This window comes from Brachyistius frenatus, unplaced genomic scaffold, assembly GCF_029030835.1.
Source record: "Brachyistius frenatus isolate BFR_SWC_R1_liver_20210118 unplaced genomic scaffold, ASM2903083v1 Contig_93, whole genome shotgun sequence".
Taxonomy (NCBI): Eukaryota; Metazoa; Chordata; class Actinopteri; family Embiotocidae; genus Brachyistius; species Brachyistius frenatus.
In genome coordinates, this window is record NW_027210692.1 from 238963 (window position 1) to 254826 (window position 15864).

Genomic DNA, 15864 nt, shown 5'->3' on the forward strand with positions numbered 1-15864 from the left:
TGTCAAGATAGTAACCCTCCGCTGCACACAAACATCGGGCAAATAATGTTTTTTGTTGTTGTTGTTGTTGTTTTTTTCTAACATTTAACTATCAAACATTAACACTTGCGTTACTGAATATTTTTGAAAAATAAAAAAGGAAATTATTAGCTCACGTGAGCTAATACTAGGCATGCGCAGAAAGAAAAAAAAAACTCGTCAAGCGTTTGTCTTTTTTTTTTTTTTTTTTTTAAATCGTAGCAAAATACATTTACAGAAGTCACCAAACGGAGCCCCCCCCCCCCAGTGTTATTAAGTTATTATAAATAATAGAAAATAGATACGGCATCGAAAGTAGGGCGTTCACTGACACGCCCCCTCCCTCCCCCCAAGGGAATAAAAAGCGGGTCCACTCAGGCGAAAGCGGAAGCACGTGTCAGGGAAACCTCTCGCTTCTGCTCTGAAAGTGACTTTCTCGGCGGTCTCCGTTGACTTTCTGCTAGCATACAAACAAAACAAAACAAAACAACAACAACAAAAAAACCACCACCCGGGCGGTCGTTTAAATCCTGCGCTTTTGCAAACAGCTAGCCGAATCTCTCGTGTTCCTCCGGACTGCAAAAAAAAAAAAAAAAAAAACCGTTCGAGCCTCACTTTAATATTTTTTTTTTTTTTTTTTTCCGGAACACTTTTCGAAACGAACCTTCGCGGCGCGGAGAATCTTTTTGACGGCGCGTTGCAGGATTTATTTATTTGTTTGGGTCATCAACGCAAACTCACGTTCTTTCGCAAGGATGCAGGTGCAGAGAGTCCTTCTCAACTCCCGGCCAGGTAGGTGGACGTTCGTATCGGGAGCTGAAAATGACCAAAAACACGAGGTGTCAAATCAAAGGATTCGGCCAACAGGTCGTGTTTAATGGCCGAGTCGGGGTTTTTTTTTGTGTGTGTGTGTGTGTGTGTGGACACCTCGCAGACCCAATTTTCTTGCGCCTTGTTCGCTGCTGCACGAAGGTGAGCCCTAACGTTTACGCCGACTGCTCATTTGCCTAAAGGTACAAATGGGACGCCGGTTCCTGACAATTTTCGCGTGGAGGAGATGACTCTGGCACGTGACCTGAAAGACGGGGAGGTTCTCGTTAGGACGCGTTACCTCTCGGTCGACCCTTACATGGTATGCAAACAAAACACCTTTTCATTTTTTTTTTTTTTTATTTTATTTTTTTTATGTTACAGAACGGTAATGTAACTTTTTGCATGTATGTTTTTTTTTTTAAATCAGCATTTAACCATTTTTAAATGAAGTTTAAAAAAAAAAAAAAACTTCTCCATTTTCCATTATTTCTACTTTGTATTTCGACCTTTTTTTTTTTTTTTTTTCTTATCAGCGCTGCAGAATGAACGAAGACACCGGTGCTGATTACCTGGATCCGTGGAAGCTGTCGGAGTGCGTGGACGGTGGGGGCGTCGGCCTGGTCGAGTCCAGCCGCTACACCGCTTGCGCCGAGGGGGACGTGGTCACTTCGTTCACCTGGCCCTGGCAGACGCACGCCGTTATGGCAGGAAGCAGCTTACAGAAGGTGCCCTGTCTGTTGAGTGTCGGTGTCTGCGCTGCGGTTCAATCGCGATGGGTCATATTTTACTGACGCAGAATGCGAGAGGAGGATATACCTTTCATGACACGCGCAAGAAACGTGTGCCGTAAATGTTATTGGGTTGATTTCAACTTGTGCGGCGGCTCACATTACTTACCTTTTTATTTTTGTTTTGCTCATTGCAGGTTGATACCCAGTTGGTCGATGGGCACATATCCTACTTTTTGGGTGCATTTGGCATCACGGGCCTCACGGCGCTGCTGGGCGTCAGGGAGAAGGGTAAAGTGACCAAGGGGGCCAATCAGACGATGGTGGTGAGCAGCGCAGCTGGCGCCTGTGGCTCCATTGCCGGACAGGTAAATGCAACGAGGTCCAGATTTGGGTTCAGTGAGGCTTAAATGTAAAACGTATTAAGGGTAAATGGTTGATGGGAGCCATATTGATTTCAGAAAGCATACTCGGGCTAGTAGACTGTTGGAAAAAATTACTCCGAGGCTCGGTTCAAAATCAAACGTATCGGACATTTATTCTTGCAAGATGGAGCAAATGCATGCACCCTCAAAGAGAGGTGTCCAGCGGTGCTCCCAGATCTCCTCCGTAGGGCAGCTTTTATACAGTTGACAAATCACCCCCCCCCATTCCCTTTGTATTTGCTTTCGTACAATACTGAGTTGGTTGTAGGTCACAAGATAAGGACACAAGGGGAGTCGTCAATTAGATGCGGAAAGTAAAACAAAAAGGAATCACTTGCAAATAAGACGCAACACAACGGAAGAGACTTTCCGGAGCCACAAATGCAAACAAGAGGAAGAGACTAATCTTTTTTTTTTCCATTTTAGACCTAATCTAACTAATCACAGATGCTAACATAAATCCAGATTATATTACAGGAGTAAAGCAGCGGGGACCCTGATTTGATCATTTCAACCCTGCTTTTCTTGTTCCAGATTGGCAGGCTGGATGGCTGTGCGAGGGTTGTTGGGATCTGTGGTTCTGATGAGAAGTGTAAAGCTTTAGTGGAAGATCTGAGTTTCTCTGCGGCCATCAACTATCATGAGGGAGATTTACCGGCCAGGCTGAAGGAGAGCTGCCCCGATGGCATCGATGTTTACTTTGACAACGTGGGAGGTGCCATTAGTGATACCGTTATATCACAGGTACTGCATGAGTTGTGTGTTATACTTCTTTTTTTTTTTTTAAAGTTTGCTGGAAAATAAGCGAGTTGCATTTGCAAAATTTAGAAGTGGTGGTTGTGGACTTGTTGTGCCTCCTCCTGATCTTCAGCAGTGAATGTTGTTACATCTTGCAAACTCAATCCGAGTCTCCAAACCTCCCCTCATCTCCAGATGAACACCAACAGCCATGTGATCCTGTGTGGGCAGATCTCACAGTACAACATGGATGTGCCATATCCTCCGCCTCTGAGCGATGAGACACAGGAAAACCTGCGCAGTAAGAACATCACACGGGAACGATTTATGGTTCTTGGGTACATGAACAAAGCCGACGCTGCCCTCTTCGAGCTCAGCCGGTGGGTCAAATCAGCCCAACTCAAGGTATGGAGGAAATAGTGATTGACTCTGCGTTCATTTGCAAAATGTATGCCTCTTCTTCATCTGTCTCTTCACATGATTTACTTACTCCACTCTGCAGGTGCTGGAAACTGTAGTGAATGGTATAGAAAATATGGGAGGTACGTGAGACTCAATTTTAAAAAAAATGTCTTTACTATATGATTTTTTTTTTTTTGTGGCCGGACTTTAATCTTGTTTTTATTTTCTTGCAGTTGCATTTTGCTCTATGATGAAAGGGGGAAACATTGGCAAGCAAATTATAAAGATATTGGATTGAAGAAAAACCTCCATTGTTTCTAGCCCAGACTGCGCTCTGACCGCACACCTCGGGAAATTCACCTGCAGTTGCCTTTTCATCACTACAAAATAACACTAACTTGATGAACTCTAGCAAAATATTGCATTGATCAGTTGATCAAAGCTCTGAATAATAAATGAAAAAGCTCACATTTGTTTTGAAATTGTGTGGGTTTTTTTTGTTTTAAAAAGAATACAATGAAGTGTTAAATGTGCTCAGGAGTCAGAGAAGATTTTAATAAGTGTTGATTTTGACTTTAGAAAATTGGAGCAACAAATAACTGTAGAGTACAATGTTGTCTCGTGGTGTTAGAAATGTTATCAGCTATTATCCAAGCAATCAAGAAAATAGAATAATGTAACTGAAAACACTACTTGCACACAAAGCTGTTTGTTAGATTAAATATTTGTATGGAGCATTAGCTCGCTAACATCGTTTGCATTAATTTACCAGTCACTAGCTGGGTCGTACTTTAGCTCCAAAGAGTTCAAGACTTTATAGTGGTGCTACAGCAGTGTGTAGGATATATGAGATAAATATGGCAGTACGTACCATATACATGATAAATACTGCATTCACTGGCTGGCTTGGTTGTATTTGAGCTATAGCTAAAGGCTGGTGCTTATTTTATATAAAAAATCGTCAGTCAAGATCCATAACACTTGTATGTAATTATCATTTAAGCAGTAGGATAGTTGGAAATGTGAGAAAAGTGGTTGTGTAGAAACATGGGGAATAGATAAATGATTGAATGTGTGCCAAGGCCTGAAAATAGTTAATCTGCTGATTTGAAAATATAATTATCTAAAAAATAAAAAAAAAAAAGAATGAAACAATCAGCTCATTAGAGGTAAAAAGAAAAGTGTAAAGCTTCTATTTCTTTCAACCGCATTTCAGCATTTTTGTCTTGTGTCGGACCTCTGTATTCTCTGCTCACTCCTGTGCAACATTGACAAACAGTTAAGACAAACTCAAAGTCTGTGCTTTTCTGTAATGCACAATTTTTTTTTATTCCACAGCACTATAAACCATTAATAAAATAAAATTGTGGCTGGCTCTACTTTCAGTTGTCACACGAAAAATATGTGGCAGGTGTAAAATCGTCATCTACTCATTCATATGCTTCAGTGTTTGAACATAGGAGGGGATGCAGAATAAGTCACATGGACACCAGCACATCACTTACAGTATATTCCCCTCTGGATGATGCAATGGATGATGGAGGAGTCGATGGCAGCTTTTCTTGTGAACAGTCAAATCAGTGCAAAACAATCACATCCAGATTTGTCGTAAACCGTAATCAATTAGTGCCATTAAACTATCAAACCTGTCTCGTCGAGACGGTGATTTTGGTGCTCTACTAGAGAAAGAAGAATAATAACAGTCCCATGCATAACTCTGAGGTGGAAGTGAAATGCAGCACAGTCATCGCTTATTACCACCCTAATTCATTCAACACTGCCTCCTTGTGGACAGAATACATAACTTGAGAGAGAGGTACTGATCTTTTGCTGGGAGAACACTCCCAACAACAAAAAGGTCATTAACTCCAAAATTCAGTCTTCATGCTGGAATTATACACTTGGGAGCGCTCCTGTACAAATGAGGACTTGTCTGTGCGGCAGGGAGAAAAAGTTATTAAACCACTGCCAGCAAGAGTGCAGCTAATTTAATTTTTTTCTCAGTGTCTCGCAGCCGTTTCTAATATTACAACTACGGGTCTTATCACAGCACTGAGCAATTATTCTGCACTCGTGCTGGGTATGGTTAGAAAACAACAACAACAAAAAAAACACTATTGGAACATTTCTTCGATTAAAAGACATGATACATGGGATCTTCGCCATACTTATGCAGTGTTGTAGATCAGTTCTTGTGGAATCCAGGCAACTGCTACTGCTGACTACAAAAGGATTGAATTACAGTGCAATAGACAGACGTTACAGCGCTCACACCTTCACAGAAAAGAATAAATACTCTAAACAATACAGACAAAACAATGTTTGGCGCAAACACATCTGTTCAATTAACTTCCGACAGCGGGAATGCTTAAATCTTCCGAACCACGCTCACCTCGGAGGTGAAGGATACCGACTTCCAGTGCTGATTTATAACATGAGGGCGTTGGGGTGGGGAAATAAAAATCACACAATACAATCATAATGAGTAAATAAAACAGCATAGTACTGGTTCGTCTCATGTCACCACAGCTAGAACACATTCATTTTTTTTTTTTTTTTTGTAGCCACCACACGACTGGATTGTTTTTGACATGGTTTTAAGTTCACTGAGCTACTATGGAGTATAAAAAACATTGTCCTGAAATACTACTACTGGGACCAGCCTATTGTTCAAGTGCTCACGTTCCTGAGAAACAAACAGCTGCTTTCTGTAGTCACGTTTGCGGGAGCAGGAAAAGTCAAAGCGACTTCTCTTGTGTTTTTGGTGAAACATTGTAGTTTTTGATATAAATACCCCGATGTGAGCATTGATTTTTGTACTGGCAGTTGTTCGCACTGGAATTCATTTAAAGACACTTTCGCTCATTGACTACTACGTAGATCGGCTCCCGTACTTGATTTATTCGTACTTCCCTTCCTGTGATTCGTATGTAATTACGTGTGGAATAAACATAACGACGTGGGGTGTCATCTTCACCAAAGTTACGATAACTATCATGCTCTGCAAGCCACGGGGAGTTAGGAAAAAGCTTACAGTATACAAAAAGTTGTGTGTTCCCCTTTCTCGTCCACATATGATTTGTGTGTCGGAGGGTAAACACGAGGATCAGTTTGGCACATCCAGCCTTCATTATTGAATGAAAATGGTTTTCAGAGAGAAGAGAGAGAGAGAGAGAGAGAGAGAGAGAGAGAGAGAGAGAGAGAGAGAGAGAGAGAGAGAGAGAGAGAGAGAAAAAAGGTGAAATCTTTCTTATTCGTCTTTTGGCAGTGGTGAAGTGGTGTTTGGCCAAGGCAACACTTCCAAAAAGTGCTAAATCTCAAGTAAATGAGTCAGCTTAGACTACAGCTCTGATACAGTACGCCGTCAGCCGCAGCCTACGTCGGACTCGTCCTCGTCCTCACGTAGCTCAAAATCGGCCATTATACCTTTAACATATCCAAAGTAATTAATTATTATTATTATTATTATTATTATTTTTTACACTGTACACATTTCTATGAATATGGCCAGAGATGTGCTCACCGCTGCTTTACAATAACATGCATAATAAGTAAACAATACTATCTAGAAACAGGATAGTGACTGATGTACTGTGAAGTGGCTTTGGATAGAGGAGGGGTGGAGGGGGGGTCGAGGCTTTCAGGGTGGATAGAGACAGCAAAATATATCTGTGAGTCAGGCTCGGTCTGGAGGGGGTGGGGGTGGGGTGGGTGGGGGGCTGAGGGTGGGGGTGGGAATCGCGGCGGTACAGTGCAATTACTGTCAAGAGGGAGAGACGCTTTTGCTGTAGTCACGTAGGAAAGGGGCGGGGCCTGTCCAGGCGCGGTAGACCAGTAGCAGGCCGAACCCTAAAGCCCACGTGCGGACGGGAGACAGGAAGAAGGCCGTGAGGCCGTACGTCTCCAGGAGGAAGTAGCAGGAGTGGGCCTGCCAGGTGAGCAGCAGCAGCATGAAGACGTGAACCACCAGAGTCCTCCAGCGGCAGCCCGGCCACAGGAAGTGGGAGCGGAAGCTGTTGCCGTGGCAACGGTGGTGCAGGCTCCAGCAGAGGTAAGAGGTGAGGGGCATGTTGAAGAAGAGCAGCTGGCGGGGAGGAAATCAGTTCAGGTAATTTGATTAGCGCACTTGTCGGGGCTTAAGGTTAAAGCCTTTTATAAATCAGGTTTGTGTTTAAGCAGAACAAAATGAAGCAAAGCAGCAGCCGAATACGAGCAAATAGTTAAAAGGGTCAAAACACACGTTGTGTAAAAACGTCCATGACCTATAACCAACAGAGACACAGGCTGCCGTTGTGCTGAGCAGACAAGAAACAGCAACATTCCCATTATGCTTACAAGCATTTTCAGAACCAAACTGTTCACTTCCCTAAACCTACTGCACAATTACAGTCACGCACAACTAGGACTTTGCAACCTCAAAAAAACTCACGTGTGCAAAAAGAAAAATCTCAAATAGGAAGAAGCATGCTGGTTCTATTTATACTGCTGGCTTGGCTGCAAAGGCCTCTCTCTCTCTCCCATATTTGAAAGATCTATTTTAGTTTCACAAACTTTACATTTAGCTTTTCTGATATCTATATTTATCACCGATTTTGAATTCATCATTTTGGAGCCAAGGCTCTTGAAATTGACATCGCCCTGGCATGTTTGCCTCCTAAGCAGGTTTAAGAAAAGGCGTATCTTTGCTAAAGTGCCGGCCATTTGGGAGCCGGGATGAAACCACGCAATACGGGAACCGGGAAATCATACCCAAAAAAAAAAAGACTTAAGTAAAATATTATATTTTGATAAATGGCAACTCAAATTTAAAACATGCAAACAAAATTCCCTGATATTTCATGATTTGGCCAAAAACAAATGATCAGACTTTTGGACTTTTCCTGAACATAACTCAACCAAACGGTGAGTTTTCCTTGTTTTGGTTTTTTTTGGCAACTTGTGGGCAGCGGAAACAAGCTGTGACCCGCAACACCGACGCATCATCACATCATTTGGAGTTGAGGCGGTGAACTTGTTTCAATAGTTGCCTGATTGAACAGATAGTAAGCGGCATTAATATGCGTGTTTCTCGTCGCGTTAGCAACTTCTAAAGGGAAATATCTGGCTCCTCAGCTGCTGAATATGCGACTATATTCACCGACAGGAGGATAACTTTGTACGGGGGCCATTTGATGCCGTGCAGGTTGAACACCATTGGGTTTTAAAGCTTTTTACAATGAAAAGAAAAAGTGCCCTGCTGCGGCTGAAAACACTGTGGGAGTGAGCCACAGGAGAAGGTGTAGAGTTACAGCCTCTAATTGCTCACAAGACACCAAAACAACTTTCATGACTCCAAAGTTTTTTGTTTTTTTTCCCCTTTTTCTTTTTGCATGAAATGCAGATGAATAATATTTATTTTCTTACTTGAACAACTCCAACCACGTAAGTGAGACTGCCCTCCAGGAAGTGTCCATCGATGAACACTCCGAAAGCGAAGCAGGCGCCGCTGTGGCCGTCTATCAGCTCTCCTATGAACCACGGGCCTGAAGGAGGAAATGTTGCACAAGAACACGCATGGGATTACAGACAGTTCTTATACAACAAAAGTCTTTTTTTTTTTTTTTTACTAAGATCTGTTACTTTTACATTCCTCCGCTCATGTTGCCTGACAAAAACTTCAAATCTGGTGACCGCAATGTTGTTAGACTGGAGTCCGTATTTCATGGATATTCTCTAGATTTGTGTGGCCACGACAGGCTGTTAACTCACCTACAGCTGTGCACAGGTTGAACAGCAGCAGAGAGTAGAAGAAGGTGTTGGTTTTACTGACCAGGTGGAGGGACATATACACTTGAGAAGTCAGTCCTGTGCATCATAAAGAAAAAAAGAAAAAAAAGGTCTACGATGCAGGACGGGCACTCTTATTCAAATAAATACACAGCCATCCACGATATGCATGAACTAACATGTCCAGGTCCGAGTGCGAACCGGCCTCCCGGCCAGCGTCGGACTCGGCGCAATTTGATGGTAATGTTCAGTGAACATCTCACCTCTCACAGAAGTAATGTGCAGGAACCTGAAGGCCAGGAGCCCACCGACGTTCAGCAGCATCGTGAATATGAAGGCCACTCGGGCCAGGATGTAGTGGTCTGTGAGGAGGATGAAGGACTGCGCGAAACCGAAGCTGGGAATCAGATCGTCCTCCAGAGTAAAGTGCTGCTCCCGCACTGACGACCGGCCTGCCGCGTCCTGACACACACACACACACACACACACACACACACACACACACACACACACACACACAAGAATAAGAAGGCAACAACTTGGTCATTTTATGCATTTCGGTAAGCTCACATTAAAATATGAACAAAAGTAGAATAAACGGCCAACCATACGGTGCGCCCAAGCCGCAGAGCCCAGACAGCAGATTTAATACAGCAATTCATAACTCAACTCGGGCAAACAAAATCTACCGAACTTAATCAAGGCCCATGAAATATTTACAAACGTCTCGGAAGACTTGTGACTTTAAGCGGAAGATAAATGTATGCGACACCGACCTCCACTTTAACTCTGATTGTGTGCAGTCCAGTGAGGTAAAGAGACGGATCCCACAGCAGAACATAGAGGGGGCCTCCAGCAGAGTGGCCTTTCCCCAGAGGTTCCCCGTCCACGCTCACATGAACCGCAGTGATCGGGGCCTCTGAGAAGGCCAAGATCCTTTCAGAGAAGCAAGAAAACAAACGTTTAAATACAGGAAATCAGATTTTTTTTTAAAAATCAGCGGTATTGTGGTAAATTCTGCACTTTATCGTAGAAAAATATTTAAATATTGAATTAAAAAAAAAAATCTATTTGCACATGGGTTATGAGGCAACACGTAATAACATCAATGGCGAATAAACAGGAACACAATTTCAATGAGATTAAATCAAATGTAAAAAAATATGTTTCAATTTGCATGCAGATCTGCGAAATAAGAGATGAAGTCAAATGAGACAATAAGTGTGCGACGCTCCTTTAAAAGATTCCAGGATCCAGATCTGTGCCAAAATCTAATTTGGGCTGTGACTGAACTTCCTGCCAAATGACTTTGAAATAAGATTTTTTTTTTTTTTTTTTTTTTTAGGATGTGTGCTACAAGCAATCAATCAGACTTCAGAACAGAAAGCTGCACAGACATCTAAAGCCGATATAAATATTGATGTATTAAATTACATTTCAGGCTGTCAGAGGCAGGTGCACATCAGACAAACCAATCCTGTGTCTCACATCACATTCTTCCGTACTTACACCTGCTATTTTAAGAGCAGTAGTGCGTATTTTTTTTTGGGGGGGATTTTATACACTTTATTAATCCCCGAGGGGAAATTTCTTCACTACAGCAGGGGGGCTCTCAGGGGGGAGCTGCTGCAGCAGGCTGCCACTAGCGCGGCGCCAGGTAACCTGACCTGAGGTGCATGTTTTTGGATGATGGGAGGAAGCCGGAGAACCCGGAGAGAACCCACGCAAGCACAGGGAGAACATGTAAACTCCGCACAGAAAGGCCCAGGACCGGATTCGAACCCGGAACCTTTTTTGCTGTGAGGTGACAGTGCTAACCACTGCACCACCGTGCCGCCCAACATGGAAACATCCAGTGCACTACGAGTACTTGGACTCTCAACGATCGCGATCTTGGCTGCGTGGCAGAAGGGGGAGGGACCACCGACCTAATTTGAAAACTGCTTAAATTAGCGGCCAGAGGAAGCTGCAGCTGCAGTATACAAAAACCAAGTTGTGCACGTCGACACAAAAGGGTTTACCACGACACGGTGGCTACATAGAAACCATCAAAACAGGTTAATATTTCAGTAAAATGAGCAAATAAAGTCTGAAATGTGTGCCGGGGACAAATTCTAATAGTTTGGGTCATTATTTCCGGAAAGTGTGCAACGACCGTGTTCAATTTGAGGCAACACAACCACGTCGAAATTCCCGCACTGCGCAAGTAAGTAAGTGTACGAACAGGAGCATCCGAAATGAGACTCGGGACAAAGTGTTGTAAAAGCGTGTACGGTGGAACCGGCGAGCGGGTTTAACGTTCAACAAGCAAGTCGACACACAAACCGAACGGACACCTGATGTGCGTCGATCTCCGTATCCGACTCAGCGGCTCCACCCCCGGGTGCAGGTATTGCGCGTCTTTGGGGTTCGTGATGAGCACCGCGGGCCACCGCTCAAACCTCAGGTCGGAGAAACTCAGCAGGTCGTGGTCAAAGGCCAGGACTCGGTACCTGCGCGGAGACGGGACGGCAATGCTCGGGAGCACAAACGGGGCAAGAGTGCGACAGATTCGTAGAAATATGTTGTGATGTCGCGCACCTGCGGTTGTCCATCCAGTCGCCCAGCTCCAGCTCCAGGGTGCCTCGGGGATGTCGGCTGTGGAGGACGGGCATCAGGCCCCCCAGGGTGTGCAGGTGGCCGCACAGATACGCAACCGCGGATCTTAACACAAAAATGAAGGAAATATATATGAAATATATGAAAGTAAAACCAGCTGACACTCAAATGCTGCTAAATTTGACCACCACCATCATCATCATCCTAAGACTGTGAGTTTAGCTTGCAGGTAGAAAGAGCATGCTGCTGAATGTTTGCACCATAGCTGGATGAAGAAATATGCATCTTCCCATCCGGTTTCTTAAAAAAAACAACTGGTTTGGAATCCAGTTTTTTTCCTCACCTCATTATGTCCCGAACTCCTGGAGACGGGGAGACGACGGTGGAGGTGGTGTAGTGGCCGAACCAAATCGACTGGTTGCTTTTCAGACTCTCTGCTCTGAACGTGTCCAGCAAGTCCATTTGAGTCTGTCACGGATTGAGAACAAACATGGAGGTTAGAAACCGTAGACAGTCGGTTCCACATGTCCATTTTCTTGTTAAGAAATACACCTCGACAGCAGTGTTTACTATTTAACTCGGTATGAAGTGACTGCATGTTGTAGTGCTGTCATTAGTCTGTCTTACATTTGTCCTCTTTTGTGTTTCCTAATTGTTTATTTCGGGACCACATTTTCTTACTCGTCCTTAAAACATGTCCCCCTCCGCCAATTATATTTTGGCGTTATTGTGGTCGTCAAAAGACTCTCCAAGGCTGTCGTGAATTAAAAGTACGTTTTTCAAAATGGACTGCGGACAAACTCACCTGGTTTAGAATACCAAAAAAATTGTACGGCCTCTTGGGTCCTGGAGTCAGCGTGGCATCCACACAGACAAAGGAGTAGTTGCCAAACGGAGTTTTATGAACGTGGTGGAAAGAGCCTACTTTCTGATTGGCGGAGTATTTGCTGGAGAAAATGGGAGGAAAGTCAACGTGAGCTCCGAGATGCGGTACAGTAGTCCGGGATGCACTTTGAAGAAATAAATTAGCTTTGCAAAGTAGACAGACTTTGTCCACAACAGTAAAGGGAGATAAAAGATCAATCAGCATTAAGAGAAGCAGCAACGTCAGCGAAAAAAACCAAAAAAAACATAATATGTGTCCAAAAGATGACAGACTCAGGCTCTTCATGTAGATTCGGCTTCTATTTTGGTCCTCAGGAAGCTCAGACAGCTTGGATTATTGTCTGCTCACGTTTCAGGGGCATTGAAGTCACAACATACTCCCATCGACTGCCTACTCTGCTCGCTGCTGTGAGGCATGCAGGGGGGAGAGGGGGGGGAGAGGAGAGGAGGGGGGGGGGACACTGGCTGGATGTGAATCAGGCGGCGTCTACTGTCATACTGATCATATCATACTGACCTGTAATAATTGTTGATGCTGTCCAGTGAAATAATGTTGAAAGCATCTGTCAGAAAAAAAAAAAATACAAAGAAAAAAAATGAAATAACAGTGTGACTGAGCAGTTTGCTCATTTCACAGATTAGATTTTCTCAAGTTGCAGGAAGATATCGAACAAAATCTCTAACACGTCAACAACTGTAATCAATAACAGCAGAACTGCTGTCAGAGAACCAGCAGATCCAATAACTGGCCTTTTTTTTTTTTTTTTTTTTTGTGACAGTTATCAAATGAATGATATCGGGTTTCTCATCCAATCCGCCCGCGATCCAATAAAAGAGGAGAAAGCAGTGAGTAGGAGGAGGAATAGGAAGACTTCCCGTGTGACGCTAAACTGCACCCTGGATTCTTCAGAAAATCTTCGCTGCACATTCCCGACATTAAAGACGTCTGCAGTGAGCTTGGAGAGATCAAATTGTTGTTGTTTTTTTTTTTAAGTGGGCGCAGTAAATCACCGTGATTTCCGCGGATGTCGATCCACTTGGTGCGCTCCATCACCCGAGACCTCTTCAGGATGTTGTGGTAGGCCTGCCACTCCACCTCATGCTGGAGGGAGCCCACCTTACTCTCCGTTTTAGCGTCCGTCAGGTCCCCTGCGACGAAGGAATGTGCGAGAACCAGTAGAGCGACTCAGAACGAAGCCGGGATGAGTCACACCCAGCGAAATGCCAAGACTTTTCAAGTAACGAGCTAGATGTGGAATTACTGTACCTGTTGCAAGCACCAGAGCTGGTTTGATCACGTCGATGGTGTCAGTGCAGAACTTCTCGAAGTCAGGAATGCGTCTTGGGTCATGAAATCGACTAATGTGAATGTCGGACACCTTGAATCACACATAAAAAGACGAATAGAAGGATTTCAAATGAGCTTAGACCTTGACTATACATACATATTTTTTTTTTCTTTAACTCAGCAGTGTAACAGCTGTAAAACACAAGAGTGCAAAGTCTGACTGCAGCTTGCTGAACAACCTTTTCACCTGCCTGACACACTTCTGTGGTCAATGACCTCTTCCCATCAGTCATTCACAGAGAGTTCAGTGGGTGAGCCACCGCAGCTAGTTTCCTATAACAACACTGCAAAGCCAAAAAAGGCGTAAATTCATGTTAAACGCGAGTCAATGAACTCATTTGAATATGCGAATCTCAAGAGCGTCTTTCCGCTTTTTTTGTGTGTGGGCGGGGGGGGGGGGGGGGGGAAGGGATGGGATCGCGAAACCGGACGACGCCAGCCGGCGAGACAAAATAAAACCCACCTGTATAAACCAGAATATATTGTTCAACTCGTCGCCGGGAAATGGTGGAGAACTCCCCGCAGATTTAACTCCATCACCGACAGTCGGGTGCTGAACGCTCCTTTTAGGGTGCCAAGCCGTGTCATAGCTGTCCAGCACCCAGGAGGTGATGCACGCCAGGGCCAGTCCGAGGATAACCAGTGCGCCGAACAGCTTCAGCATCCTCCTGTAGTGGCGAGAAAGGGGGGGAGGGGAGGGGCTAGCTGCCGCCGTCTGTCCCGCACAGATAAAAAAAAAACAAAAAAAAACCAAAACAAACAAACAAAAAAAAAACCCGCTAGCTACCGGTTGGAAACAGCTAAGGGCACGAATCACACCGACATTTAACTACAGACACAAAGGAGCATTTGGCTACATGGCTTTAGGAGCTATAAGGCTCAGACCGTTTCTGTCGCTGCCATCGCGGCCACGGGGGATGCATTGAGGTGCGGGGTTCATTCACGGCTCCCGTTCGGCTCGCCTTCGGAGGCGGAGGAGGAGGAGGCGGAGGAGGCGGAGGGGGTTACTTCCAGCAGAGCTCGCTTCCTACCGAGCTCCCACCCAGCGCGGCGCTGACCGGGTTGGAAGAGGAAACGTCACCGCCGAGATGAGGAGACGGCGACGAGAAACAGGAGCTCCCACTCTGACACTGTTTTGCGAACACGGCAAAGCCAACCGCAGCTGCTATCGCGAGGACTTCCGGGAACACGGGAACCACAGAGAAAGTGTTATTTTCAAACGAGAGCAATTGCAGGTTTTTTAAAAAAAAATTATTTTTTTATTTTTGTTATACCGTCGTGTTATATAAATCATCGTGGTATTTGTGATGATAATTAGCTTACTCGTGTTGCCGTCGATGCAATCTTGAACGCACATGAAATATAATGTGTCATATTTTATAAACTACGAAACTACGCGTTTCTTTACTTGAAAACTCGGATCTTCAAAGTAATGTGCAAAACACACAGAGGACATGTAAAAAGAAGACAAAAAAAAAGTCATGTCCGTTTAATAATCTTATTTTTAAGGGACTATGTAGAAAATAAACAGTTAATTGTTGTTATTTAATGTATTGTACCTTTAACGAGGAAGAGGAGAAGGAAGCAAAATATAATCTCAAATAACCGATAATCACATTGGGCAACACTTCTTTTTGTATTTTACTACTTTTTCCCCTGTTTATTTGTCTTTTTACATGTCCTCTGTGTGTTTTGCGCATTGCTTTGACGATCAAGTTTTCAAGTAAAGAAACGTGTAGTTTATAAAATATGACACATTATATTTCATACACTAAACGCAGGTTGCTGCTAATACTTTTTAAAGTTAATATGAATACAAAAATCTGTCGAGCATACAGTAGGCTACTGACAACATATCTCCTCCACCACTGTGTGTTGAAATGGCAAAATGTTTAGGCCTCTTTTCTAGCTTTGACTACACTGTTTCTCACACAGTTTCTTCAACTGCATCCAAACTATTACACACAACTACAGTAAAATACAAATTATAATCAAATAAATAATAATAAAATCCCTATGCTATCAGAGACGCCATGTTTGGCTTTATGCCGCCTCCTAGTGGTCTTTTTGTTTTTAGCAGCTGGGTTATGAACTAATCATATTATATCTTCAAACACAACAGAGATGATCTGTTTTTTGCCTC

General features: G+C 43.8%; 2 protein-coding genes across 4 annotated transcripts; one reads left to right on the top strand and one right to left on the bottom strand.

The window, feature by feature from the left end:
- The first annotated feature begins 399 nt into the window (after positions 1 to 399).
- On the top strand, positions 400 to 4504 carry ptgr2 (prostaglandin reductase 2). Its single transcript, XM_069710556.1, has 8 exons — positions 400 to 810; positions 1032 to 1150; positions 1365 to 1556; positions 1757 to 1927; positions 2519 to 2728; positions 2918 to 3127; positions 3225 to 3264; positions 3358 to 4504. The coding sequence occupies exons 1-8, from the start codon at positions 774 to 776 to the stop codon at positions 3420 to 3422; spliced, it is 1044 nt and encodes a 347-aa protein (XP_069566657.1). The 5' UTR covers positions 400 to 773; the 3' UTR covers positions 3423 to 4504.
- Positions 4505 to 6590: 2086 nt separating this feature from the next.
- Positions 6591 to 15054, bottom strand: tmem62 (transmembrane protein 62). 3 transcript variants are annotated; one of them, XM_069710552.1, is made up of 14 exons: positions 14607 to 15054; positions 14185 to 14389; positions 13641 to 13752; positions 13385 to 13522; positions 12891 to 12936; positions 12294 to 12435; positions 11832 to 11956; positions 11471 to 11593; positions 11227 to 11382; positions 9667 to 9826; positions 9154 to 9352; positions 8873 to 8968; positions 8528 to 8646; positions 6591 to 7208 (listed from the first exon to the last, which is right to left on the bottom strand). In XM_069710552.1, the coding sequence occupies exons 1-14, from the start codon at positions 14642 to 14644 to the stop codon at positions 6888 to 6890; spliced, it is 1980 nt and encodes a 659-aa protein (XP_069566653.1). In that variant the 5' UTR covers positions 14645 to 15054; the 3' UTR covers positions 6591 to 6887. The 3 variants fall into 3 exon arrangements, with proteins under 3 accessions (XP_069566653.1, XP_069566656.1, XP_069566655.1); XM_069710555.1 differs by lacking the exon at positions 14607 to 15054 and adding an exon at positions 13901 to 14005 and having other exon boundaries at positions 14185 to 14266; XM_069710554.1 differs by lacking the exon at positions 11227 to 11382 and having other exon boundaries at positions 14607 to 15053.
- Between the last annotated feature and the right edge of the window lie 810 nt (positions 15055 to 15864).

Excerpts from the sequence above, each read along its gene's own strand:
- tmem62 (XM_069710552.1), bottom strand. The coding sequence starts at position 14,644 with ATGCATCCCCCGTGGCCGCGATGGCAGCGACAGAAACG. Across the intron at positions 13,523-13,640 it reads AGCTCTGGTGCTTGCAACAG|GGGACCTGACGGACGCTAAA; the intron begins GTACAGTAATTC and ends CCTTCGTCGCAG. Across the intron at positions 12,937-13,384 it reads CGACATCCGCGGAAATCACG|ATGCTTTCAACATTATTTCA; the intron begins GTGATTTACTGC and ends TTTTTCTGACAG.
- ptgr2 (XM_069710556.1), top strand. The coding sequence starts at position 774 with ATGCAGGTGCAGAGAGTCCTTCTCAACTCCCGGCCAG. Across the intron at positions 811-1,031 it reads CCTTCTCAACTCCCGGCCAG|GTACAAATGGGACGCCGGTT; the intron begins GTAGGTGGACGT and ends ATTTGCCTAAAG. Across the intron at positions 2,729-2,917 it reads GTGATACCGTTATATCACAG|ATGAACACCAACAGCCATGT; the intron begins GTACTGCATGAG and ends CCTCATCTCCAG.